The following is a 26624-nucleotide window of genomic DNA, read 5'->3' on the forward strand; positions in this document are numbered from 1 at the left end:
GTTGTTTTCTTTTGTGTTCAAATGAATAATTTACTGTAAATAAGTGTCTTCTTTGTTTGAATAAAATGAAGACTTTTATGTTGGGAATGTTGAGTTGTACAGGGAATTGAGCCCAATAAGACTACACTGCCACCTACTGATGGAAAAACACATCACCATAATGCAGCTAGCAAGTTGTATTCATTACAATTTGACTTTTAATGGAAAGGCTTTTAAGAAGATTGTACTTTGGTCTTAGGCAAAACACAAATGGTTGAGTGTTTTTATTTTGCTTCTGAGATAACAAAATGTCTGAAACTCCAAAATGAGCAGCAACAAAACATCAACACTGTCTTTGAGTATACATGCTTAATCTTGGGTTTGTTTTGGATGATTATGGATTGAAGTAATACACTGGACAAGTAAAATATACTTCTCTGTATGTGATTTTAGAGTTTTCTTTCTATTTTATATGAATAATGTTGTGAAATTCAGCATTTTCTTTTATTTAAAAGTCTAATTTATTTTTCAGGTGCTTCTGTGTCATGTGACCCAATGATTTCAAATCAATGCAGCATTGTAATTCCAAGTATGACACCTGTTGTTGTTAGATTTTAGTACAAATGTATGTCATATGAGTATTTTATTAACACATTTTTTTTTTTTTTAGTAAAGAGTCTTCTAAAAGGTGCTCAATGCTGTGAGAAAATGTTCTTACTTTAAACTGAACTTGTGAAGTAAATACAAAATATAAGCTGCTGATTTTCTTCCTCAAAATATCCATATGTCTGTGTTTTGATAAAAAAAATATTCCTCTCTAGAAAGTGGACTAGGGTATAATCCAATTAAGAGTAGTATGTTCATTTTTTCGACTGTAGTAACAATATCTGGTATTGATACTTTTGATACTTTAAGTGTATTTTGAAGATAATAGTTACGTTATTTAGCTTGAATAAATGTTTTGGTCACAAGGACTGTGGGCTGCGGTTTATAAGGGAGGAACCAACCCATAGGAGCAGGTGTAACGGTCAATTAACCGAGAAACACGTCTACACCGGAAATGACACCATATATCTTCAAAATAAGAGCTCAGAATTCAACTTTGTGGGGGAAAAAACAAGAAGTTCTGTGATATTATTTTAAGCTTAGTCTGAGGCTTCATATTATTTGAGTATTTTCAAATGTTGTTATGACGAAAATGTTTTAGCTATTAAATGTTGCTTTTGATTTGCTTGTATTTTTCTAAACACTAATTTAGTAGGATGCATATTATTAATTGTGTTTATCGTTACCAGTTAGGCCTATACTCTTCATGACAGTATGTGACAAAAATAAGGTTGGCTAATTATTGAGTGTTTAAAATATATGCCTGCTATGACTTGACATACAGTATGTCAAGTCATAGCAGGCATATATTTTAGGGGTTAGTATGTCACATACTAACCCCTTTTATTTTGTTACACATTGTATTTTCATATCAGGTTTTCTAACGTTTTTCCATTTTTACCAGGAGAACCACTCTTAAATCTGAGGCCTGGTGTTAAAAATATCCTGGTGAGCACTGAAGTGTTTATTAAACTTTTCTTTGTCAACTAGGAGCACATGGTGGGGAAAACAACACTTATATGAATTTCTAAATCACCACCAACATACCTTTTCCTGCTACCAGCCATAGCTACCAGCAGGTGGGGCTTGGTCCACAATGACCAGTCGGCTCTCACCTGTCAAAAAGATGCATTGACTGCTTTTATTTTGAAGTGTAAACCGGAAACGGGTTTACAACGCAGCAGCAGCGAGAGAGGTCTGTCTGTCCGTCCGGAGATGAGCGCACACCGGTGCCGGTTGCAGGCGTGCAGACAGCGGCAGGAAGGACTCGGACTACACTGTTTATCACCGTTTGTGAAACTCTGTCTCTGCAATGTTTGAAAAGCGGATTCATCCTCAAACCGTGTGACTGATTTAGACCGTGAAGATGTTGACAGACATGATTGTGGAGCAAGAATTTGAGATGAAGGAGGAGGAACCGTGGTACGACAAGCAAGACCTTGAACATGGTACAATTTCCTTTCAGTCTTTGTCTGTGAACACTATTGAAACAGAATAATCCTTACATATTACTACATTTTTTTTGCACAAATATGGATATCAAAGCTGTAAGGTATACAGATGTACCTTAATTAAACTCACTATTAAGCCCTGCAGGTGCACAGGATGTTAAATGTGTGATATTCTATGTGATTCTCTGAACGTATAACCTCTAATATTTTCAGTCAGGGTTTTTTAGTATAAAATCTGTTTTAATAGCAATTAAGCACCTTGACAGACTGCAGGAAAAGGCAGGAGTCAGCAGGACATTCACATATGCGGCAAAGTAAAAAAAAAAAAGGTCTGCCTGAATTGAAGAAGTGCCTTAGACTTAGACCATTCCCTCCTTTTCATTCTTTTGCACTGAAGCTGATGAATTTGTTTGTGTGATATTCCCTTACATCATAGTTGGGTAATCTTTACTACGGGATTATTTTGAACAGTAGATTAAATAATTAAAAAGGGGGTTAGGGTAATAGGGGTCAGGTAAAGATTAGCTGTTTAAGAATATCAAAACAAAAACCTGAGTATTCACTTCTTTAAAAAGTGGGTAACTACAGTGAAGTCCTCATGTCTCCATCGGGGACTAATTTGACATAGGTGTATTTGTATAAAAGCGTCCCTGATGGTTCCTCTCTGTCCCTCCTGCAGACCTGCAGCTGGCAGCCGAGCTGGGGAAGAGTCTCCTGGAGAGGAACAGGGAGCTGGAGCAGGGGCTGCAGCAGATGTACTCCACCAACCAGGAGCAGCTGCAGGAGATTGAGGTAAAGAGACGCATGTCACCTGTCTTACCTGTGGGACCACCCAAGGACCCTGATATACTGTAAAAAAGATGGTTGGCCTAGGAAAAAGTGTTCATGATTTGTGTGCAATATAGCATTCAATCCTTATGGGAATATTCTGGTCAAAATATATGAAATGGTACAATCACAAATCGATTTTGCATCACAAAGGCCTTAAAGAAAGAAATGACATGCTGCTGTACAAGGGCTTAATTGTGACTGGGGAGGAAGAGGACATATTTGTTTCCATCCATTTATTTTCAGGCTGCTAAACCTAAAGGACAGAGGTTTATTTGGGTTTGTGTATGCAGCTTGAGTGAATGACCTGCAAAACTATTTATAAGACTGCGTAAAATACACATAATGGAATTTAGGAAATATAAGAGGAAGGGGCAAAAGGCCACAGGCTAAATCCATACACATGCACTCAATTTAAGGAGAAATCCTAAAATAATTTAGAAAAAACAAATCAAATAATATTGAGCTGTTTATATGTAAATATAATCTTCCTAAAAAGATGCTGGAACTTGTCCTCAATTAAAGATCATTTAGTAAAACAAATCTTTGTAGCCAGGTTGGAAATTCATGAGTTTAAATTGAGTATAATAACTAAATGTATCATGTATCAGTTATCAGGTCTTTATAAAGGGACTAATAGGCGATAATCGAGTTAGTGTATTATGCAAGAATTTAAGTGACTTTTTGTTATGGATTATTGTTATGCAACGCACAATGACCCATTTAATTACAATGTATTATTTGCGTTACAATACACCTTTATTCAAATGAAGAAAAAAATGTGTATATATGTGTTTTGTTGTTGAAGAACAAAGCTTGAATCCTGTCCATCTGTCTGAAGAAAAATAATGATAAGGAAGGTGCGTGCAGGATTTCCAGTAAATCCTTAGCCTAGGTTTTTCTTTTAAACTGAAGTTACAGAAATTAGATATTTAGCTTTTTACAGATTTTCCTGATTTAAGGCAGAGTTTTAATTTCCTTGAGTGAGGTCTGTGTGACACTAAATCCTTCTCTGTCTCTGCTGACACACAGCTAATCTCTTAAGACCTGTGCTGGATACTTGTGACGTCAAATGTTTGATTCTAGATCACTACATGCAATTATTTAACTGCTTTACTTGAACTAAAAGGCATCAAATAGAGCCACTTAAATAATCTTTAAAAAGATATCTGTTTAACTTAACCATACTGTACATGTGTGTTATTCATTGACTGTCTATGGGTGTGCAGTCTGACTCTGAGCTGTGAAGTAGAGGCTGGTTTTTCTGTGGGTTTACTTTCAGTACGCAGATTAGATGAAGGAAGGTTCAAAGTGTCCTTGCTGCCACAGCCGATAAGATAACTTGTTCTTAAGGAAAATGTGACTTTATAGAGCAACTGATTAGGACATTCAGGCGTTACTGTGATTCTCTAATCACATGTCCTTTAGTCAGCACTTTTATTTCTTGTCTGTTATGCTAGTTCAAAAAACTAAATAAGCAGCTTAACATCCAAGTATTATTATTATGATTATTATAAAACCATTTTAAAATTGTTTTTAATAATATGAGAGGTTTGTTCCCATTTAAATATATCACCAATTTAACAATCAGAAACTATTGACTCGGCTGGTAATTTAAAATGATAAAGATATACATTTTCAGTCAAATTGGGCATTAGCAATCGGCCAAAATTAGTTGGGAAAAAATCTGCATGTTACATAAGGACAAACAAATCTAATTCCCTGCAAAACTATCCCTGTTTCTTTCTTGGATTGTCCTTTTTATTTGTATCTTTTTGTATGTAAAGTGCCAACGTTCTTTTTTTGTGTGATACATAGTTTCAATGAAGTTAACACACTCTCTCCTCCAGTACCTGACCAAGCAGGTGGACCTCCTCCGTCAGGTCAATGATCAGCACGCCAAAGTGTACGAGCAGCTGGACGTGGCGGCCCGAGAGCTGGAGCTCAGCAATCGAAAACTGGTTCAGGACAACAGGACGTCCCAGCAGAAGATCCAGGGGTGAGACTGAGATGTGGAAAATCTGTTTCAGAAACAATATCCAACAGATTTCCCAAGTTATTATAAAAAGAACAGGGTTGTACAAAGTCTTGAAAGTTTGTAAATTGGTTTATTTTAGTTGAGGTACCTTGAAAGTGCTTGAAGAGTGCGATGTTTACTCTTCAAAAGGTGTAAGCCTATGTATCAGATACCTTACATGTCCTAGAAAGACCAATTAAACTAACATAGCGGTGTTTCCTCTGCAGGCTGGTGGAGACGGTGGAGCAGCTGCAGACGCAGGTGGAGGAGCTGCAGCACCAGGTGGAGACGCTGAAGCTGAGTCCTGCTCAACCTCTGAAGCGTCCGCACAGAGAGAAGTGTTCGCCCCGCAGCACGCAGAGTGTGTCCTGCCTGAAGGAGCTGCAAAACACTCTCAGGTGAGGAGACAGATACTGTGTTTACATCATTGGTGCTCAGTCAGTGGACACACTCGGGGTGGTAGTGACAACAAATAACGATACAGGACTCTTTCCAAGCCCTATAATTGGAATGAGTACACTTTCAATCCTTTATTCATCAATCGTTCACCTGTTTGACCCCACTTTGGGCTAAAATACAAGTTTAGTTCTGAGATAATAAGTCAGAAAAGGAAAAGAAATGGAGAACTAAATATTGGTTTACTTATTTGACAAGGAAAAGCCTCATTGGAATTAGTTATCACATTTACAATTGCAGCACAATAAGTAACGTTTTAGACGTACAACATATAACAGTTGGAGACTAAAATGTTATATATAAGATTTACTGTTTAAGACATTCATCAAGCAAAAATGACAAACATCTGCTGGTTTTAGCAACATCCATGTGAGGATTTGCTACTTCTCTCTGTTTTATACTAAGTTTAAGCTTAATATATGTGGCCATTTCAAAGGAATATTATTTGGGAAATGCGTCTGTTATTATTATTTAAAAAAGATTGAAACCCCTTTCATATGTGCATCCTGAAAATGCTTTACGAAATAAAAGCGTATTAATGGACACTGTGAAATAGTGTTAGGAAATGATTTGGCTAAAGTGTCTCTTGTTGGTGTATTGAAATAGTCAGCCTTAAAAAATGTTTTTTAAATCAAAAAATGATAAATAACCACTATAAGAACTTCTACAGTAACTTATTTCTCGACCTGGTTGAGAAAGATCTATCCTAAATGCGTTGTCACTGATCCAGAAGCTCTTTGTAAGCCTCAAGAAGGAAGCAGAAAATCCTCCTGGCTTTAGCTCTTCCTCTTTGTGCTAATCTTCCTCGCTGGCAGTCGGCCATGTCTGCCTCGCAGCAGGTCGGAATGTTTTGTGCTGCGTTGTGTGACAGGTGCATTTAGTCTGCCCCTTCAAAACATCCAGGTCAGTCGGAAGTAAATCCCTCTGATAAACAGGACAGGTCTGGACTGGATGAGGTTGGAAGGAAGGAGGTCGAAGTCTTCCCGCTGAACACAGCGTCTCAATATCTGTGATACTTCAGCTGATTTCTAATCTACTTGGCTCTGCTGATTAGTTCTTGATGACCTGCTTTTATTCCCTCTTTTTGGTTCTAGGTGTTGATTTTATTGCCTTGCATCTCCTGTTGTATTTCTTCCGGTTTTCAGTGCATTGGTATGATTTATTCTAGCCAAAAATACTTACACATAGTTGTAATTAAAAGACAATTAAAAACACAATCAATTGACAAGACTTTATAAATGTGAATCAACTCCAAAAATAGTTTTTGGTTTGTTTCTATAATCTATCTAAATAATCTAAATGGCAAGAAAACACATTTCAAGTTAAAGGTACTCGATGTATACTCAAAAAAACAAAAATAAATGTTTCTTTTAATTTATTCAAATACCCAGCACTGTTTGCCAGACATTTACCAAGAAAATGACTTTTGTGACCGTTTTTAACGTCCCATAACTCCTCTACAGTGCCGTTAGTTTGAACCTGACCTTTGTCACACGTCGTTATTGATTCTCCACGGGGCACTTCCTGTCACCTTTCACTTTGTTTTGCCTCATGAATCACGCAAGCGATAGATGAAACACTTAGGTCAGTTGCGAAAGACAAAATAAATTATCAGCCTATAATAATAAGGAAATATAAAAACAGCTGACAAAACCGTTTCCACTCAAACTATTTGCCAACTATGGAGATTTTTATCATATCACCTTTATCTGCAAATTAAGTATATCTGTGGACTCTTAGTTATGTTGAAACTATTTGTGTGGCTGTATGAAGAAATCTAGTTCCTGGAAAGCTTTTGGAATACTGTAGATGTGAATGTTACTGAGTGTTGAAACCATCAGACATTAACGGTAACCTATTATGCAAAATCCACTTCTTCATGTCTTTTCTACTTAAACATGTGTCCCCTCTGTGTAAAGAGATTCTGAAAGTTTCAGGAAAAAAAAATTGCTCACTTTTTGTCCTGATCCATTTATATAAAAACCTGTCTGAAAATGAGCTGATCAGATTTTGGCCACTTTATGATGTCATAACGATTTTGTGGGTTACCATTAGACAATAACCAACCAAGGTAACACACCCCCCCCCCCCCCACACCTTATCACCTGAATCTCCTCCTAGAGCACCATTGTGTTCTTTGTAACCAAATATCTCTCAGAGGGGCGTGGGGAGGGGCTCCTTATTTTCATCTAAAGTAACAGACAGAGAATCAGCACTTTTGAAACAGGGCTTTATGGGATGCTGCAATGATCTGTTTGGTATAATATATTGATGAAAAACAGTACAATAGGGGACCTTTAAGGGGTACAAAAATATGGTGAAAATGCCTGTTGTTGTGACTGTCTGTGTCTCTGTGCAGGTACGACTACGACGACCCCTCAGACGGTCTTGAGCCCCTCGACATGTCGTGGCACGAGGAGGAGCAGGCGTCTCTGCGGCAGTCCCTGCGCAGCCTCCAGACTCAGTTCGCCGGTGAGCGCGCACGCAGGGAGCAGTCGGAGCGCGAGGCCGAGCTGCTGGCCGGGGAGAACGCAACGCTGGAGCATCAGCTGGCAGGGATGGAGGGCTGCAAGGTGTGTGTGTGGAACATATGTTCATCTCTTCACACTTAACACATACACAAACAACACGTCTGCAGAACGACGTGTGATTTTGTCAGTCTGGGGTCCTAATGTTTGGTTTCAAAGTCCCCAATCCTTGAGGAAATAAAATGTATAATACTCTTTAGATCCCGGCACTAGTGGCACTAGTTATAATTTGAAAAAAGTCAGTACAATTGGGCTGGAATCCTTATCTTACTTTTGATGGCGACTTCAATGTAACTCTACCTGGATTTAATACTATCAGATTAAAGGGTTATTCTGCAATGACGTATCAGGACTATTGTAGAGTTCTTTTGTTAGTTAAGGAGCCAGTGGAGTGGAATCTTTTTAGAAGAAAGACAACTTTTATCAAGGAACCACAGCGCTTCACTTTACACCTTACATTTGACAAACCTAATCTTTTACCAAACTTTAAGACTTTAATCTCAGAAATCAGTTTGTTTTTTCTGGATGTTCTCCTCTCCGCTTCGTATTTCTCTTCTTTTTTATTTTACCTACAATGGCCTAACACAGCCATATAATTCAATATCTTGCTGCTGCACTGCTCTTTGTTTTGTCGTCTTATTTTCACAAGGACACTTTAACATTAGTGTCACTGACTCAATCTTAGTCTTTTGAAACAACACGTCATCATCTCTCTTTCCTCTCTCTGTTCCAGACCAGAGTAACCGAGCTGGAGCGTGAGGCGGAGGAGCTCCGTCATCTCTGGAAATCAGATTCCTCTACGAGATCCAGCCGGCCGGACAACATCCACAGCCTGCTGCCCAACTCCATGTTCCTGAACCCGGAGGAGGAGAGCGAGGAGGGGGCCGCTGCAGCCAAGAGCCCCTGGGCGCTGAAGTCCTGGGACAGCGAGCGGCTGGCGAGGACCCCGCAGACCCCCCACAGGGTGAACGACCACGAGTGCTCCTGCGTGCGCCGAGCAGAGGTGGTGAAGTACCGCGGCATCTCGCTGCTCAACGAGGTGGACGCGCAGTACAGTGCCTTGCAGGTGAAGTACGACGAGCTGCTGAGACGCTGCCAACCGGGGCAGCAGGAGGAAGAGGAAGAGGAGGAGGAGGGGGAAGAGATGGAGGAGGAGGATGGACAGACGAATCAGTCCGTCCAGACTGCATGTCTTTCTGCTGCTTGTCCCTCTCTCACAGACTTTAAAGATGACTTTAATCAGCCCGAGTACAAGGAACTTTTTAGGGAAATCTTCTCTCGAATTCAAAAAACCAAAGAGGACCTGATTGAGAACAGAGGGAGAGCCTCGGCGGGTGAAGGGCTGCCTAATTTGCATAATTAGCTTCTCGTAAAAAAAATATTTAATGATTGTCTTCCAGATATAGACTCTTAGAGTAGCAAGTGAAGCTAATGAAATCTACACTTTACTGTATGTTTTTTGCCCAGAAATGGCGGTTGCCATGCAAAGCGGGTGAAGATGAGTGATGCAGGAACAGGAAGGCCGAACATCACCAGCTCTGTGGCTCATCAGCACACAAACACCAGTGCCTGCCGTCCCCACTGTGCACTCACTCTACCTCACTTTGCAAAAACAAGCTCCAGAGGAAATCGTTTCTGGGTCTTATTTTCATTAACACTTTATTCTACAGGGTCCCATCATTTCTTAAAGTTAGCTAGAAAGATGTAAAATCACACAAAGGTTCCTGGAAAAGACTTAAATATGTTATTCTAAGCTAATTATAGAGAAACTGGAGATGACAAGTTGAAAAAAAAGTGTATATGTATACATATATAACTGATTAATTTGTAGTTTTATTAAATTAATTGTTTAGTATATAGCCCATAACAAGTTCCCAAAGAACAATATGACGTCAACAAACGACTTTTGTCTAAGGAACAGTTCGATATCCAAAACATACATTAAATTAGCTTGATAGAAGTAGAAAAACCAGCCAGTATTCACCTTTCAGGAGCTGGAATCAGTGTCTGTAAACGTTTGTTGCTTAAAGAAGAATCACAGATGCTCTAAATTGTTGCCGATTTATCTTGTTTTGAAGAGCTAATTAACCAGTAGTTTCATCTCTAATTGCTATTGCGTATTTTTGTATTTGAAATCAGTGAATTCTATTGTTTATTATTTTACACATGGTCTTAAAATAGTGAAGGTGTGAGCCAGACAACTTGATGGTGAGCAGAATTTCATCATCACTACATCCAACATTGGCCCTGTTCAGACCCGGCATTAACATGTGACATCGTTTTTACCTTAACATTTGATACATTATAATAACAAGAACATTCTTTTGAATTATTAACTCAGTTGAACTTGAATATTTCCCATAACTCTCCCAGTGATTAGTCCAACATTAAACGGCTCTTTTTCAGGAACCTCGTAGAAAATGATCATAAAGATAACAGATCCATGGCTTCAAATGTTGTCGCTGTATCCGCCATTTGATTTGTTTACTTTGCTCCTGCTATCAATTGTGAAGTTTCTTTATTTTTCTTTACAACAAAAAAAAGAGAGAAAATAAGGTACCTTTCTTGGTGAGTTTTGCCTGAGAGACCACAGCAAGTTGTTGATTTGGTGAAGGAGTTTATTATATTAGAAGTTGGTGATTCAAGGTCAAATATATAGGGATCTTTTGTAAGGTAACATTTATTTCTTTAAATTATACTTGATACTTGTACAATAGGTGAAGAGACTGTGATTGAATGTATTATTAAAGGGAAGTTCTGAGGTTTACCAAAAGACTAACTCGATGTACTGGACAATGTAACGGCCTCCTAGAATGTTGTTTATCACGGAAACGTGTTTTGATTTAGAGGGGTTTCTCAGCAGCACTGTTCTTTTGCTTTTTTCCTTGTTAAGTTCACACTTTGTATAAAATCACATTGAGATGCACTTTAGAAATTGCACATCATTATTGTTCTGTCACTTTACATGTCTTTCATATGTAGTTATAAACAAGCGTGCTGAATAATCTGCAGTATGTATGTACGATGTGTTTTTACCTGTTTCATGAGTGGACCTTGTGGTTTATGTCAGAGCCATAAAACATGAAGCAAGCGCCACATCTGTGTCCTTATTACTGCTGTTACTGTGTTGTAAAATATGATAACATGTTACTCAGAGATTGATGAACTCAAACATATACGTATTTTATCAGCCTGGAAATAAAACCTGAAATATCATTAGCAGTGGGAACAGGTGTTGCGGTGGCAGCACAAAAATTAGAGCAAACATTAAAAAAACAAGGAAATGTGTTCTTATGTCAGTATTTGAAACCAACTATTTGAACAAGGTAAGGCTTTAACCCTTAAATTGTTTCATTAGCCTGGGCGATACAGTCATGTGACAGGCTGTGTAAAATGGGTGGAATAACCATTTTATTACGGTGCAATATGGGTCTAATGTAATATAGGTGTAATAATGGTATAATGTGGGTGTAATACGGGTGTAACATTATTGTAATAGGGGGGTGTTAGTGTGTAATCACGGTGTCATTTAGATGTTACATGGGTGCAATGTAGAAAATAGCAATCAATTAATTGATTGTCCATTTAAGGGTTAAGAACATTAAAGGTAGGGTAGGTAAGTTTGAGAAACCGGCTCGAGATCGCTTGAATTTGAAAATACACAACCGGAGAAAATCTGCCACTTCCTTACAGAGCCCCTCCTCCAACACACACGAACGCGCACATGACCAATGAGGGCACGAGATAAGTTTGTGCACAGATGGAAGGCTGACAGGCAGGTAGGCCATCCAGTTATTTTAGCCGGGCCGGCTCACCAATTAAAGGTCTGACATGTAAAGGTTACTAACCCTTAACATATCAATAATAACTAATAATGACAAAAGAAAACGTCACCCGTTGGCATTATCAGCGTTTATTGAGCAAAGTAATAAACTAATGAAAAAAGAATACAGCGGTCGTTATCTGATGATGTCCTGATGTCCTACATTTCCTCTCTTAGGAAGTTTAAAAGCATCATTGTTCCTGTTCCTCTCTGAATGAATGGGTGGGAATTCGTCTTGTGAGGCACTTATAGCAGCACACGGCGATACACCAGTGTATCCATAGCAACAACAACTCCCAAATCACTCCAAAATGGCGGTCCAGTGTTTGAACCGGACCACGAGCCACTCTCTCGTCACATCCCTTGCACTTTGTTCATACAAATGGATTCAATCACGACAGATTTCTGATCAACATTACCGGGAAAAAAAATTCAAAGTTGCATCCTTATTGGCCGTCATCAAATCATAAAAGGAAAACCAAACTCTGCACATTCAACCAAAAACAAACCTCATCATCAGCCATTTAATCCACTTTCTCCGATTTTATTGTTCAGTACACATTCCACTGCATAATACAGACATGTGTGAAAGCCACATTTCATGCGGCAGTTTCCAGCTCCATGATTGCCAACGATATTAAGAGATTTCTGCTGTATCTCATTATGCATAATAACATTGTGACTTTTTGCTTGTTTCTGCATCATTTTCTTTTCACTTATTGTTTCAGGACTCCTGAATTTGGCACAGTTTCTTCAAGTGCCTTCACATGTTTTACTTAGAATACCTTAATTAAATACCATACTCCTATTAGAGATAATGTTCTAAGTTAATAGTTGAAAAGTAAATACGGTTTTCTTCCCTCGAGGGCTTCAACATTTTTTTTTATGATATGAGAAAGTATATTGTGTTTTTTCGGGCAAAATATAGAAATCAGGAGATAAATGAAAGCACTCTGATCCCCTTCGCTTTCAATAGTAAACTGATCTTTAAAAGTTTAATTAAAAAATAATCAAACATGAGGTCCAACAAATCCAAAAATCTACCGATAAACCTTATATATTCCTTGTATATAGCCATATACCCCCCTCAGACACTCAGCTCTTGTGAGTTCCTTTCCTTCGCGCTGCATCAGATTGCTTGTGTCAGTCAGAAATGCTTCAGTTGAAATGAAATAAACTTCATGTTCTGAGCAGACGGCCGACGTCTTTTTGTCCTCCACTCGCCCGCCCTCAGAGCAGGGCGAGCTGTGATTGTGATTGGCTCTCGTCTCTCTGGCTGCCCTCCCACTAGACAACCTGGAGAGGATTTGATTGGCTGACAGGGGACTGCAGGCTCTCAGTGTCAGGACGGAACCGTTCCCTTGAGGTACCACATCCCCGCATGGCTGATGCAGCACTCCTGGAACCACAGACAGGTACCATCAGTGAAGAAGAAGAGACGTAAGCTCTGTGATATAATGTCAGTTAGGATATTCTTGTCCTTAAGGATCTGAGTAATTGTATTTTAGCTGCACAGTTTACTATTGACTTATTAAAAGGAGCTGAGGTTGAACTTTCAAAATTAGAAGGAAACAAAAAAAGAAAACGTCCACCCTTGTTCAAATGTATTCCATACCCATTAACAAGGCTACAAATGAAAAGCAAAAATGGTCCCCAGTGATGCATACTGGTTAAAAAGTAATCTATTCAGTGATTACTCACATTTAGCATCCGGTCGATGTCCGCCTTACAGGCGTCTCCTAACTCCTGTGTGAGTTTGGCTTGAATCATAGTCCTCCTGATGCGGTAGTTCTTGTTGAACAGTTCATACAGCAGGCGGCGTTGCTGCAGGAAGAAAGAAAGATTTAATAAAAAGGGAAAGATGTCAACATTACACTTATTTACTTTCTAATAGACAGATAATGAGATCAATACATCTCAAAGAAGAAGAATTAGCTTAGCACAAAGAGTACACCAGGGCAAACTGCTAGCCTCTGTCCAGTGATAACAAACACACCAACCACCACCCCTAAATCGCTCATTATTCTTTCTATAATGCTTGTGTAATCTGTACTAATTTTGAAGTGTTTTTGAATCTCATGTAAGCTGTTGAGTCCAGCCCAGAAAAACAAAAGCCATATTCATCACTGTAAAAACCACAGCTTTTCTGTTTTTACACAACACAGAAAGAAGACTTAAGGATTGAGTTAGTGAGCTTTAGAGCTGCCGCTGTGTGGAGTTTGCTTCCTTGGACAAATAAGAGAGGCGTTGATCTTCAGATTTAACTCTGGACAGGAGAGCGTGTGGTACTTTCACTTTAAGGCAACAAGAGTCACCTCTCATGTCGGGGAACTTAACAAAGGAAGTGTAGTGCAGCCATTTGCAGCTAAATACCACAAAGTGTCAACAGTTCTACTTCTCTCTTCTGTGTGGCGTTGCAGTAATGACTCTCGCAGGTCATGGCTCACACAGACAGTGCATGTGGTTTCTGAAGTTTCATGGGAAATTTCAGAGAACTTGTGGCTTGTGCTGCAGAATGTGCATGCAGAGACAAGATGCAAAACGGATGTAGACTTGCTATAAACCTGTGAAATAGTTTACCTTGTCAAACTCCTCTCCAGTCTCCCACAAACCAAACACCTTCTGCTCATCAGTGGCTGCTGTGGTCTGAGCAGGAAACTGAAAACAGAGGGAAGCAGAAGTTAGAGAAGCATTTCAACAGGTTATCAGTTCATATCTCTAGTTCAAGTTAACTTGAACTAGTGTGTGTATAAGAAAGTGTGTGTATAAGAAAAGTATAAAGCATGCTTGTTCTTTAAAACCTTGATTCAAATGTACAAGTCACCATTTTATGCAACATTTAGGAATTGACAGCAATGCTTACTATTCTCTCGGACACTTAATTTATAGGACTGACACTTTCTGGCTGATTTGTCAATATGCTATTAGTGAGGGAAACTTCTGAAGCAATTGGAAACAGGACTCGGAGAGACACGAGGAGAGCTGGAGCTTTGATGGCAAACACTGACGGTTTATTTGGAGCTTCGGCCGGAGAATTCACAAGACATGTCACGAGCCACGAGTTGACACAGGTTGAGATGCCAAATCAATTCTGAGGGTTCTCCTCTCTGGTAGGGGGTTTTAACTAGTTTGCTGAGGGTAATCAACATTCTTCAATAGATTCTTAAACAGCTGAAGAAACTGAATCAACTTTAGTTGTCGCTTATGGCTCGGGGTCATCTACACCCCGAGAAGGATGTGTTCCAGGTGTCCCACAACAATAACTATCTCTGACTGAGAGTTGCCCGGTCATAAACTGGTAACAACAACTAAATGCCAGGGCAGCCCCTCCTTAAGGGGGATAGCGGCTGTCCAAGGCTGGGCATCTGCGTCCGAGGGCGAAGGAGGACATGCAGGGCAAATTATTCCCCGACACTATTGTATGACCAAATCATAATTTGTCAGACAACAGCTAGTTTTACTTTTCTAAGTGTTCTAAGTGGTTAAAGTCCCCTACGTGTGCCGTTTTGGTTTCAAGACCCTGGTTTGCGAGGATACCCAAAAAGTCCTAGAAAGACAAGGTAAACTTAACTAATGTGCATTTAAAAAAAAAAGAGGAATAGTTTTGGCAAAAACTGAAAGGTACCATGGGGTCAGATTAGAATTTTCCAAAGGGGGGTTCGTTTAGCATGAAACACTTGAAATAACTAAAGGATCAGTTTAAAAAGAAAGTAGAAAGGCAGTGAGGTCATAGAAAACTATTTCTGCTAAAAAGTTAGCAATGATTGAGAGTCAGAGCTAAACATTTCAGATGTGTGTATCTCACACTGCACTGTAACTTTTATTCATGTACCTTTGTTATTCATGTTTTATTATCTCTGCTTTTAAATGAGTGTTTTTAAATGCCCTTTTATAATGTTTTTCTTAATGCTGTTAATGTCATTTCATTTTTGTAAAGCACTTTGAATTGCCTTGTGTTGAAAAGTGCTATATAAATAAACTTGCCTTGCCTTGCCTTGCCTTGCCTTGCCTTGCCTAAGGAAAGAAGCGCTCCTAAATGTATTATTTTCAGGGCGCAGAAGGGCTGTATGTCTCATGCTTTAGTCGTGACAATTGTGCTCTTCCAAAGCATAAGGTTGGCAGTTTGCAGGTTGGGTCTGGATTGTTTAAAGATGGTTTATTGACGCATATGTTTGCAGATTAGCTCAGAACAGGTTGGGTGGCTGTGGCATTGGTTTACCTGTCCAACACTTCTCCATAGGCTCTGAATGAAAACATACCAGAAACTGCGTATTTCAATGTGTTTGGGCTAGTAAATACTTAGATAAAGTATAATTTAAAAAATATATATAATTAAAATATAATACGATTTTAAATTTAAAAGAATAAAACAATTAAATAGGCTGTTTTGGTAGACCGTCTGTTCATTTGTTCTGTTCATATGCCGAGGCTAAAACATGGCGAGCACTGCTGCGACCAGGAGGACCAACACTGAGGAGGATTATCGAGCAGACTCAAAACTGATCTGTGAACTGTCAGACATCTCAAACAGCAATGTTGTCTGTGATGTAGAAGGCTGAGTCAGCTGATTGCAGATCTGCCTCCGTTTGTAAACAACTAAACGACTAAGTCCCTCGCTGAGCAGTAATGAGCTTTGCTTTGGGACCAATAATCTGTTGCATAACAAAGACGGCATCAGGCCAGTCCCTCCCTATGGTGGTTAGAATCCTCCACATGAAGGGCTCAGATTGGATAAGAGCTAAGCCGGGACAGGGCTGGTCCTGGCAGGAGATCTGGCTGCTTATGAAACACGCCCTGCAAACGCCACACACAGTAAAAACAGCTACAAAAACAGAGTGAGCAGATGACATCCTTCTATATGAAGCCTACACACTGCTCCCTCAGTCCCACACAGAGAGACCCACACACTGAGGTATCAGGTGGCTGCTGGAAGCTGAGTGGAACCTGAGAAGCAGCCCTGCGTTGCTTCAGTGCCTCAACACAAGAAAACGACCGTTAATGTCGTTATTCTGTTATTCTAAACTGATAGCTGCATTGAAGCTGAGAAAGCCCCTTATTCAGCAAGCAGGCAGTCCTTACTGGACAGAAGAGTAGCAGCAGCTCTCAGTACAACACAAAGGTGGAGTAATCTAAGCACTTCTAAAGCTGACGTGCAGAGGAACACTCAGGTCTGTTTTCCCTCCCGGCATGGCCTTTGACACGAGCCAAAATTAACAGAAAGATAATGAATTCACTTATGAAAAAGCTGCCAATTCATCTTCGGTAGATAAACAAATTATACTTATAAAGTTATACTATACGGTTATATTATAAAGTGAATTCATTTTTGTCCAATCATCTAATGGGTTTATCACTAATGACTTGACACACTTTTTAATTTTGAAGATAGAAAGTACATTTTATGTGAAGTGTATTCATTTTAGCACGCGTGTATGAAATATGTTGTGATATCATATATGATAATGTTGTCATTGAAATTGTATATGCTGTATTTTGTGTTGACCTGCCCAGGGACTAGATGGAAATTAGCAAACTGCTATAATCTGGTACAAAGCATCTTATCTCTTTGAGATTTATGCACTTTCTGTACGTGGTCCCTGACAACTAAAACAATTAACTAAACTAATGAGCAAGGGTCGATCTGGAAAGAAAAGGTGCTGCCATTGAAGTTGAAAGCAATATAACTGATGTTTTGACCCATGATGATCCTTCAAGCTGGAATTCTAGATTCATATTTCCTCAATTTTGCGAATTGCTCACATTAGTGCAGCAGCCCCTTGCAGTGTTTTCACAGACAGTTTGTCTATACACTGACACTGAAGAGTATGCACAGGGAACACATATTGAGAAAGGGAAGAATGAATAGGAGCCTCCAGCGTGAATGACTTGGAGTTTTAGATCCAAAAGTGTAAATCCTGAGTTACGACAGTAGAGATCCTGGCTGAATACTCACAGGCACCATTATCTGTTTGCACTGGCAGAGCAGTATGGCGTCCTGCAGCATGTGGTCCGAGATGGAGGGGTAGATGCTGTGTCCCGACGGCATGGAGGCGATGTGGAGGCCAAACAGCCTCTTGAACTCGTTCAGTGTCAGTACAAAATGCTTCTTGAAAGTCTTTTTCACAAAGTCCTTCAGCTCCACAGACGGCGCGTTGGCCGGACTCCCCGTGTTACCATTAGTGTGGTCGAAGGCGGGGGAGGTGGCGCTGGGGTAGCCGTTCACAGAGCCGTTGATGGCGGAGGAGGAAGAGGAGGTGTCCATGGGTTCGTCTTCCCTGTCGCTGACCGGTTCCTGTTTGACCTGGACGCTGCTTTCTGACCGTCTCGTGTCCCGGTCCTTCTGCATGGACGACTTGTTTCCCTGAGCGCGGTCCTGAGCCTTCTTCAGACGCTGCTCCCCGGTCACATGGACGGGATCTGGAAAATAACACCAGGGACGTCAGGAGGTAAGATCATTTGTGCAGAATGGGTCATTTCTTGTGTGTTTACAGGGGTTAGAACAATGACTGAGTACACACCAGGCTGAGGGGAGTTCTTTGGCATGAAGTCTTCCTTGGAGAAGTTGAACACTTTTTCCAACCTTAGAAGGGAAGGACGAGAGATTGGTACAAATTAAACACAGTCCACAACTCATCAAGAACAACTTTGAATGCATACTGATGTTTGCTCAGCTTGTTTCTCAGGTACTTAAAATCCACCTGACGAGGACCTTATATATCCTCATAAAATCCTTATATTATTAATTATAAAGTTCAAAAAACAAACTTTCAATCAATGTCAATTTATGACAACCACATGATAATAACTGCTCAAAAGGGATACAAAGCTTTTAAAATGGACAGATGTTTAAATTAAAGTGAAGGATTTCTCAAGGTTTCAAAAGTGTTGTTAACATTTGTAATCGTTTAAGAACACAACAGAATATAACATGGGTCTATCTTGTTTTTGTTTTTTTAAATGATGCCTTTAATATCCCGATTCACACGGTTATTTGAGTGTGACATACTTGCTCTGGATGCCGAGCCACAGCATGTGTTGCCTGTGGGCAATGTCTGTGTGTTTCTTCACAAATTCTACATCGGTGGGCAGCAGGAACTCCCAGCCGCGGTTGACTCGAGGAACAGCCACATGCTCCAGGAACTCCTTCACATCCTCCGGAGGAAGCTGACAGAAGGAGGAGGAACAACTTGTTAGTTCTGTTTACCTGAATCAGGGGAAAAGCTGCAGCCTCAAGGTTTCATTAAGCAAGCCGCAGCATGCGTTCAGAGACGCTCCAGTGGAGTAACTCACAATAATGCAAACGTTCTCTTCCTCACATTATTTGAGGATGCTTGTCCTTTTATTCAGCGCCTGTGCTATTTCTGTGATTAACTGTCATATCAGAAGGATTTATTAGCAATATATGAAACCAATTCAGTCCAGGTTCCTTTTAATAGAAAGTCAAACAGAAAAAAGGCATCACACTTCCACTAACAACTTCCCTGCAAACATGTTGAACACCCAAGAGACTCAATTACCCTGAAAGCAGCCTCTGGGGCAGTGAATATTTTAAGGCTGAGCGCCTCAAAAAACAATTAGTTTTTCCCTACTAACTTGCAATTTTTAAACATTTTCATGAATGTCAAATTACAAACAATGATTGCAAACAAGCGTCTTTGAGCACCAGCAAAAGAGCTATATGAATACCATGTATTATTATTATTACAAACTGAATCATAGTTACATTTGAAAGAAAACCACGAAATGTTATTATTTCGGCAGAAAGAAAATGCTGACTGTTGGACATTCAGTCATGTTGGGATTACTGTCTTACTTTGATGATGGATGCAATCTCCTTTCTCATCACAGAGCGCTCCAGAGTGAACCTCCACATCTATAAAAGAAACAACAGATGACTTTTAAATCATGTACTATTTGCAAACAAAACACACCAGGCCCCGCACTGATATTGCTTTCATTTTGCTAACTCAATAAAATGGACAAAAGTAATTGACAGCAGCTCACCACAAAGTCCCGGCCCCGACAGAGCACCTCGGCAGGGACCCCGCTGTGAGGACTGCAGGTGTTTTTAGGATAGAGGACATCACTGCAGAGAAGACAAACAAACAGAGACATCAGTGAGCTGCCAGGTTTATAAATCCTCTCAATGTAGGCTGCAAAACTCATTTTCAACACGTTTATCGGTTTTAAAACTTTTAGTGACATTTCCTCTCACCTCTTGACCACCCAGTTGCCCTGCACAAGCAGCGCCACCTGCTGGATGCAGCGCAGCGCCGCCGTTGAGTCCGTGCCGGAGGCGAGCAGGCCCATCAGGTTAGCAAACGGCATCACTTTAACTAAAGAGCAGAGGAGACAGGGGAGGAAATATTAAACATTACTGTAAGAGGAAGGAAAACCAAAGTGAATGTTGGTTGTGTGAAAACATGATGCAGTTCATGGTTATGAGAAATGTACTGAGCAAAAGGTATGACTGGTTTGGAAATCATTTCACATACACTGGAAATTCATATAAATACTTTTTTGCCCCCTTGTGGCACATAGACAACTACATGGGAAATGTGGACCTCTTTTAAATTAAGCGACTCGCAAAATATACTTGTATTGACAATAAGTATGATAAATTAAATATCGGGTTGATATAAAACACCCATGAAAATATCATGTTAGCAGATTGTTTTGTTTTGTTTAAATGTGGCGTACCGTTCTTCAACAGGGTCTTGACCTGCTCTCCCAGAGGCAGAGTGCGGAGCTGAGCCATGGAGAGCACATTGCTGGGACCAACAGGCTTCACACTGACATTCAGAAAACAGTCGGAGAGAGACAGAGAGGGAAACGTCAAAGAAAAACCTCTGATATTATGTGATAAAAACGTTTAGTTGTGTGGGGGATACTTACAGTTTTTCCTCTGCAATAGGCGGCATTAGCATTGCTAGGTACTCCCTGCAAAAATAAAATTAAGCATGTAAGGATTATTAAGAATTACATAAAGACAGGACATTAAGATAAAGATTACCAATTAGGCTGGAGTCGTGGTAGAATCAACAAGTCAATCAACAGAAAAATGACTGCAGACTTTTAAGAAAGTAGCACGCAGGGAATCAGACATTAACTCAACAAGTTATATTTGCAATCAGACCAAACGGGGACCTGGGTGGCAGGAAGTACATGTATAGATGTAATATTACCGGTAAGTAACAAAGCAATCTTAGGTCAGCACGATCATTCAAGGTGAAGGGAAGGCAATAGTGGCTTTGTTTACCAAAAGAAAATGTCACAGACTTCAACAAAGACTAGACTAGTTGAGTGAAAGTCGTGAAATGTATTCAAACGTCTGTTGTTGATGTTCGTACTCACTTGGGGGTTTTGACCAGCTCAGAGTTCTCCGAGGCGTCCATTGACTGGCAGAACAGATACTGCCGTTCATGCTCCGAGTGCCCATCCTGATGTTCAAAGTTACAAATCAAAGAAGAAACTGATGATGAAGAGATCTACTGACCACAATGCAGCAAGAGGAAGCTAAAAGACATATTTAGTACACAAACCAGAGGTTCGCTAGACTTTTTCGCTGCCCCTCATTTTGACGGACAGGATCGTAACATTTCTGTCAAAATCCATTATTACCCGTCGGCAGTTTGAACTGACAAAAAGCAAATCCTCAAATGTGAGTAAGAAGAAGACTGTTGTGGCATTTAATTCACGCTCGTGAACTGTTAGCGCCGTGTTATGCATGCCCACTGCACCTCACATTTCCTTTTTGGCGGGCATGCATAACACGGCATAACACCGGAGCCTCGCTGCGGGGAAACTTTGGCGCTGTTCCGAGTTTGTTCTAATCTGTCAAAATGACGGACTGCTTTCAGATTTTTCCGTCATTGTTAAAAATAAATCCGTCATAGACAGAAAGTATTCGGTTAACGCAACCTCTGACACAAACATAAAGCAATTCAAAGTGATAGAATATATGAAATATATTACATTGAAGAAACTGCATAAAAGTAGCTGAAGATTTGAATGGCATTGCATTTTAAAAAGCAACAACCAAAAGCAATAAAATACATGGTAACATATCTAATTTATTGGAAAGCCACAGTAAACAAAAATGCTAAGATACAATACAGCATTATGGGATAATTTACCCAAGTACACAGACAAGGTTAACACTAGCATAACAACAAAACTTAAACTCACATGTCTGATGACTTAAAGAAAGAAGCAGCCTACCTTGACACCGTGGTAGTGCAGGTGAGCCCAGGGCTCCTCCGCCTGCTTCCTCTGGAGGAAGTCGTACGACTGGATCCTCCTCTGCCGGGCCTGCTCCGACTCGGGACGCGCAAACCTCACCTGCAGTGGACACACACAGAGAGAGTTTTTTAATGTTTTAGAAAAATAATGGGTTCACACGGACACAAAGTCAGTGTAATGATGGATGTGTGTGTGTGTGTGTGTGTGTGTGTGTGTGTGTGTGTGTGTGTGTGTGTGTGTGAAAGTCCTCACCGTTATGGCTTTGACGTCCTCCTCAGCTTCATCCTGGGAGGAGTCTCCACCTGCAGACAAAACACTCATTTAACTGACGTCACCTGAACCTACCAGCTAGCACAATTTTGCGTTGATAAAAGCATCACGTGTCATTCTTCTTACATAATATACCAGAATTTTACTTAACAACACTTTTAACTTTTCATGTCATTTTCTTTAGCATTTCATTTTTTTTAAATTGAAACAATATTGTCTGCTCTGCTGAAGAAGCTCGGGTTGCCACTAATTATTATCTACATAACAGATTGATCTGCCAATTGTTGTTTGAAGCTAAATGTCCTGTGTTTTCTTAACATCAGTCTGAATCCAAAATGTTTTCAGTTTACAATTATATAAAACAAAGACAAAAAGCAAATCCTCAAATGTGAGTAAGAAGAAGACTGTTGTGGCATTTAATTAAAAAAGGCTACATTTTGTTGGATTCCGATTTTATTTACTAGCCATTCATCATTTGATACTCTCTTTAAGTCATTTATTTATCTCAGGTATTGACCATTTTTATTTATTTTTTTGAGAGTTTACAAGAACAACTTCCCCACTTTTCTTTATGTAAACATTTCTATATATTATATTTCATTTTGAAAAAACAGACACACCTTCATTGGCCGCCTCCCTCTCTCTGGTTTTGGTGTCGGCCTTGTCCAGATAAGTGAAGCTCGGTCTCATCTGCAGGATTCCCGACAGAGGAGTGACGTGAAGCTCTCCTGTTGACATGAAGAATAATAAAACTATCGTTATCTTCAATGTAAGCACAGTACATTTGATGACACGGTAATAAAGGTAACGCTGAGAGATTCACATGGACTCTTTGAACATATGAGGGACAATTTGTGTATTAACAAGAAGTGGCATCGAGTTTAGAAAACCAAAACACAAGTATGGGGAAGTACAGGCTCAGAGCGGACCTTTGCGAAACACAGCAGCAGCGTATCTGGAGGTGTTGGTGGTGGCCTGGATGGAGGTGAAGGTCTGTTTATCCATAATTTTCCTGGAGGAAAAAAAAGTGAGAGAAGAATGCTCAGGCCAGAGACAGAACTGGATAGTTATTCAGCTTCATTCAAAAATAAAAAAAAGTCTGAAAAACGTATTTAATCACGATTATCTTTTCTTGACAAAAGTTAGATGAGAAGTTTGCTGCCACTCTCGCGTCAATGCGGCTAATGGGAAGCTACTGCCAGCATTTGATTCAAATAGCTTAGAAAATACTAAAATGGATGATATTTGTGCTGGACTATTCTGACAGAGAATTTAATCTATTTACAAAAAAAAGACTCAGAAGTCAACAGTTTGCATTGAATAAAACTATACCAAAATAGTTATCAACACTTGATTGTAAATAAAAACAGGATGATGTTGATTAAATATGATAAAAACTGATGAGGACAATTGACACAGATCTTAGCAGTGAAAATGAACACATACGCAGAATAGGTGTTTGTTTCCTCGTAAGTGGTGCCGTCCACATTCAGAGCTATCTGCTCTCCTTTGCTGCGACAGTAGTTTGGACTATTTGTGTCCATGGCCATTTCCAACTCCACCTATATTATTGAGTGTTGTAAGAAAAAATACATTACAAACATTCTCTATACTGATGGATGATAGATAAATAATAGACTATTTGTTTTAACCTTTTGCTGCTTGGGTTTGATCCGAGCTGATAAGTGGTTGACATCATCGTAGGTCATATTGGATGGTCGGACGGGGTACTGTCAGAAAAACAACAACAAAGGTGATGAGTGAGTGACTCATTGCACTTTGAACATTATACATCAATCTCACAACAGGACAAACAAGATGAGATGATTTAGAGTCTTACTAATTGCATTAAAGGTAGGGTAGGTAAGTTTAAGAAACCGGCTCGAGATACACTTTTTGTTATATTCCATGGAATGCTCTTAACATCCCGATAGCAATGAATATCTTAAGTGCTTTGACAAAAAATCCATAAAAAAAATGTCATCTGTGGAAGCCGTAGTACTGTAAAAAGTACGACCAATCATTTTAGCCGGCCCGGCTAAAATAACTGGATGGCCTGTCAGCCTTCCATCTGTGCACAAACTTATCTCGTGCCCTCATTGGTCATGTGCGCGTTCGTGTGTGTTGGAGGAGGGGCTCTGTAAGGAAGTGGCAGATTTTCTCTGGTTGTGTATTTTCAAATTCTAGCGATCTCGAGCCGGTTTCTCAAACGTACCTACCCTACCTTTAAGTACAACAAATGACATTGTTACCTGAAAAAGATACAGCTTATCTGCAAGACTTTTGGCAAGATACACATCAATCTGAAAGAAAAAGAAAAAATATTGATCAAATTAATGAATAAAGATCTTGACCATAAGGATTTTGTTTTTTACACATGCGCGAACACAGATAAGAAGTAACCATCCCAAGAATCACACCAATTGAGATCAGAGGCACATAAGAAAATGCAACTCACACAATATAAAAAAATATGTGGTGGATTATTCATTATTTTCCTTTAACTTTTTCATGCAGACATACCTCCTCTATAATTGGGTCATCATCATCCCCGCTGGCCATATTGATGTGAACAGAGAGGAGGGGAGAAGAGCTGAAACAGGAGCAGCAGATCTCAGAGATCCAACCTGGAAAACAAAGACACACAGAACAAGAATTTAAAGGGATTTATATTCTTAAGACATCATTGTTGCCAAGTGGCAACACCCAAGCTGGTAATAAAGAAAATAGATGGCAGGTAGCTGGTGCAGTAACATTAGCAATGTGTTTCCGCATATTATTGAAGTTACATCATTCATTAGCTGTTGTCAGTCAGCCTTCAGAAGACTTGTAGAAGAGGGTTGAGTTTGATTAAACCCCTGAGTTAGCACACAGGCAGACCATGATCAGGCAGTCTGTCAAGTGATGCTTTCACTGACAGTCAGGGAAATTATGCAAGACAATGAAACAAACGTCACATATAGCTAACATGTTAAAATATCTGATTGTATAAAACTGTTAACAGACAGTTATTCGTAAAAGTAAGTCATATTGAAGGTAACGTTAGCTTGATTAGCAATGTAGCAACAAAACCTCCAGCCACTTATCACAGGCCTGCGCTTACACTGCGAGTTGACTGTTTAATTATGGCTCAAATAATAAAAACATATCAAAAGAATACAGGACAAAGAGAAAAAACTCAACTTGTATTTGTACACACACGTATTAGCAACGAAACGAGCTAACATGCAGGTAGCCGGTACAAGTTTAGCCTAGCATTTGTTAGCGTGCCAAGCTAGCAAACACATGCATGTCAAAATAACACAGTCAAGTCACCAGTTTTACACACAGGTTCTCCTTAAACAGAACCACAGTAGCTTTAGTGCTCACCTGCACTCTACACCGTTCAGGTTTAGCTTTCTCATCCGTGTCTAACAGGGCAGATATGTGGTGCGTAGCGGTGTAGTGTCTAACTCCCTGTTAGTGTCGGTACCATGTTGACTCTGAACACAGACACGTGGGGAGGAGTCCGTGCCCATAATGCACAGCGACAAAACTATACACTGGTCTTTTCCCAATCTTTATTTTCATAGCTTTGTATGTGACTTTGGTGGAATTATATGAAAATACAAGTGCATCATTTAAATTGTAAATCATCAAGCAATGTATGAAAAAATTATGGCAGCGGCGGGATTCGAACCCGCGCCTCCGAAGAGACTGGAGCCTTAATCCAGCGCCTTAGACCGCTCGGCCACGCTACCTTGATGGTTTGCATCAAATGGCCATTCCATTTTATTGTGCAATATTACGAATATTGACCAATGAGAATTAGTTCATTATTAGTGGGCCAATTACATTCGTGGCTCCAAAATTCATCCAAGCTTTGACCAATCACGGCGAGGAAATGTTGAAGCATTTGAGGCAATGTTATAGCTGCTAGTTTTGTTTTTCTGACTTTTTTTTAGCTGCCGCAGTGTCGGCTGTCTAATTTTGAGAAATGTTGAGAATATGGCCAATCAGAGAGCCAGCTCCAACATTCGTTAGCCAATGGCAGCGGCCAATCACGTTCGCGGCTCCTACATTCGTTCAAAATTTGACCAATACCGGAATAGAAATGTTGGAGCAACGAAGGGGGCGTACATCGTAATAACATCGAGGGACATCATTAAAGTTTACGAGTGGTTACAAACATGGTAAGTCTTATAACAGTGTTGTATATGATATGACTATAAGTGTATATTAATTCAAACTGTTGTGTCGTGTTGTCATATAGATTAATTCAACTATTATCCTTACAAACTCTCCGTTATCTGACCCCAGCATTGAGCGTCCACTGTGTAAACAGCGGACGCTAACAAAGTTTACAAGTTTCTACGTTTTTATGAACATGGTGAGTCTTATTACAGTGTTGTATATGATATGACTATACGTTTATAATTCATTCA

The 26624-nt window shown here is 39.8% G+C and overlaps 2 protein-coding genes and 1 non-coding gene across 3 annotated transcripts; 1 reads left to right on the plus strand and 2 right to left on the minus strand.

The window, feature by feature from the left end:
• Positions 1 to 1777: 1777 nt before the first annotated feature.
• Positions 1778 to 11153, plus strand: LOC117474093 (cerebellar degeneration-related protein 2-like). Its single transcript, XM_034120111.1, has 6 exons — positions 1778 to 2033; positions 2716 to 2828; positions 4715 to 4863; positions 5109 to 5279; positions 7697 to 7910; positions 8599 to 11153. Exons 1-6 carry the CDS (start codon positions 1952 to 1954, stop codon positions 9226 to 9228), a joined length of 1359 nt encoding a protein of 452 aa, XP_033976002.1. The 5' UTR covers positions 1778 to 1951; the 3' UTR covers positions 9229 to 11153.
• Positions 11154 to 12206: 1053 nt separating this feature from the next.
• polr3e (polymerase (RNA) III (DNA directed) polypeptide E) lies at positions 12207 to 25687 on the minus strand. The gene is made up of 21 exons (XM_034119952.1): positions 25570 to 25687; positions 24724 to 24827; positions 24453 to 24503; positions 23853 to 23930; positions 23647 to 23762; positions 23130 to 23212; positions 22821 to 22928; positions 22183 to 22232; positions 21910 to 22029; positions 21043 to 21128; positions 20584 to 20628; positions 20389 to 20480; positions 19904 to 20024; positions 19693 to 19774; positions 19502 to 19561; positions 18695 to 18852; positions 18207 to 18268; positions 17642 to 18105; positions 14269 to 14346; positions 13390 to 13512; positions 12207 to 13087 (listed from the first exon to the last, which is right to left on the minus strand). Exons 2-21 carry the CDS (start codon positions 24760 to 24762, stop codon positions 13031 to 13033), a joined length of 2073 nt encoding a protein of 690 aa, XP_033975843.1. The 5' UTR covers positions 24763 to 24827; positions 25570 to 25687; the 3' UTR covers positions 12207 to 13030.
• Positions 25688 to 25858: 171 nt separating this feature from the next.
• Positions 25859 to 25940, minus strand: trnal-aag. Its single transcript has one exon. It is a non-coding gene; the product is annotated as a tRNA-Leu (tRNA).
• Between the last annotated feature and the right edge of the window lie 684 nt (positions 25941 to 26624).

This window comes from Trematomus bernacchii, unplaced genomic scaffold (assembly GCF_902827165.1).
Source record: "Trematomus bernacchii unplaced genomic scaffold, fTreBer1.1, whole genome shotgun sequence".
NCBI lineage: Eukaryota > Metazoa > Chordata > Actinopteri > Perciformes > Nototheniidae > Trematomus > Trematomus bernacchii.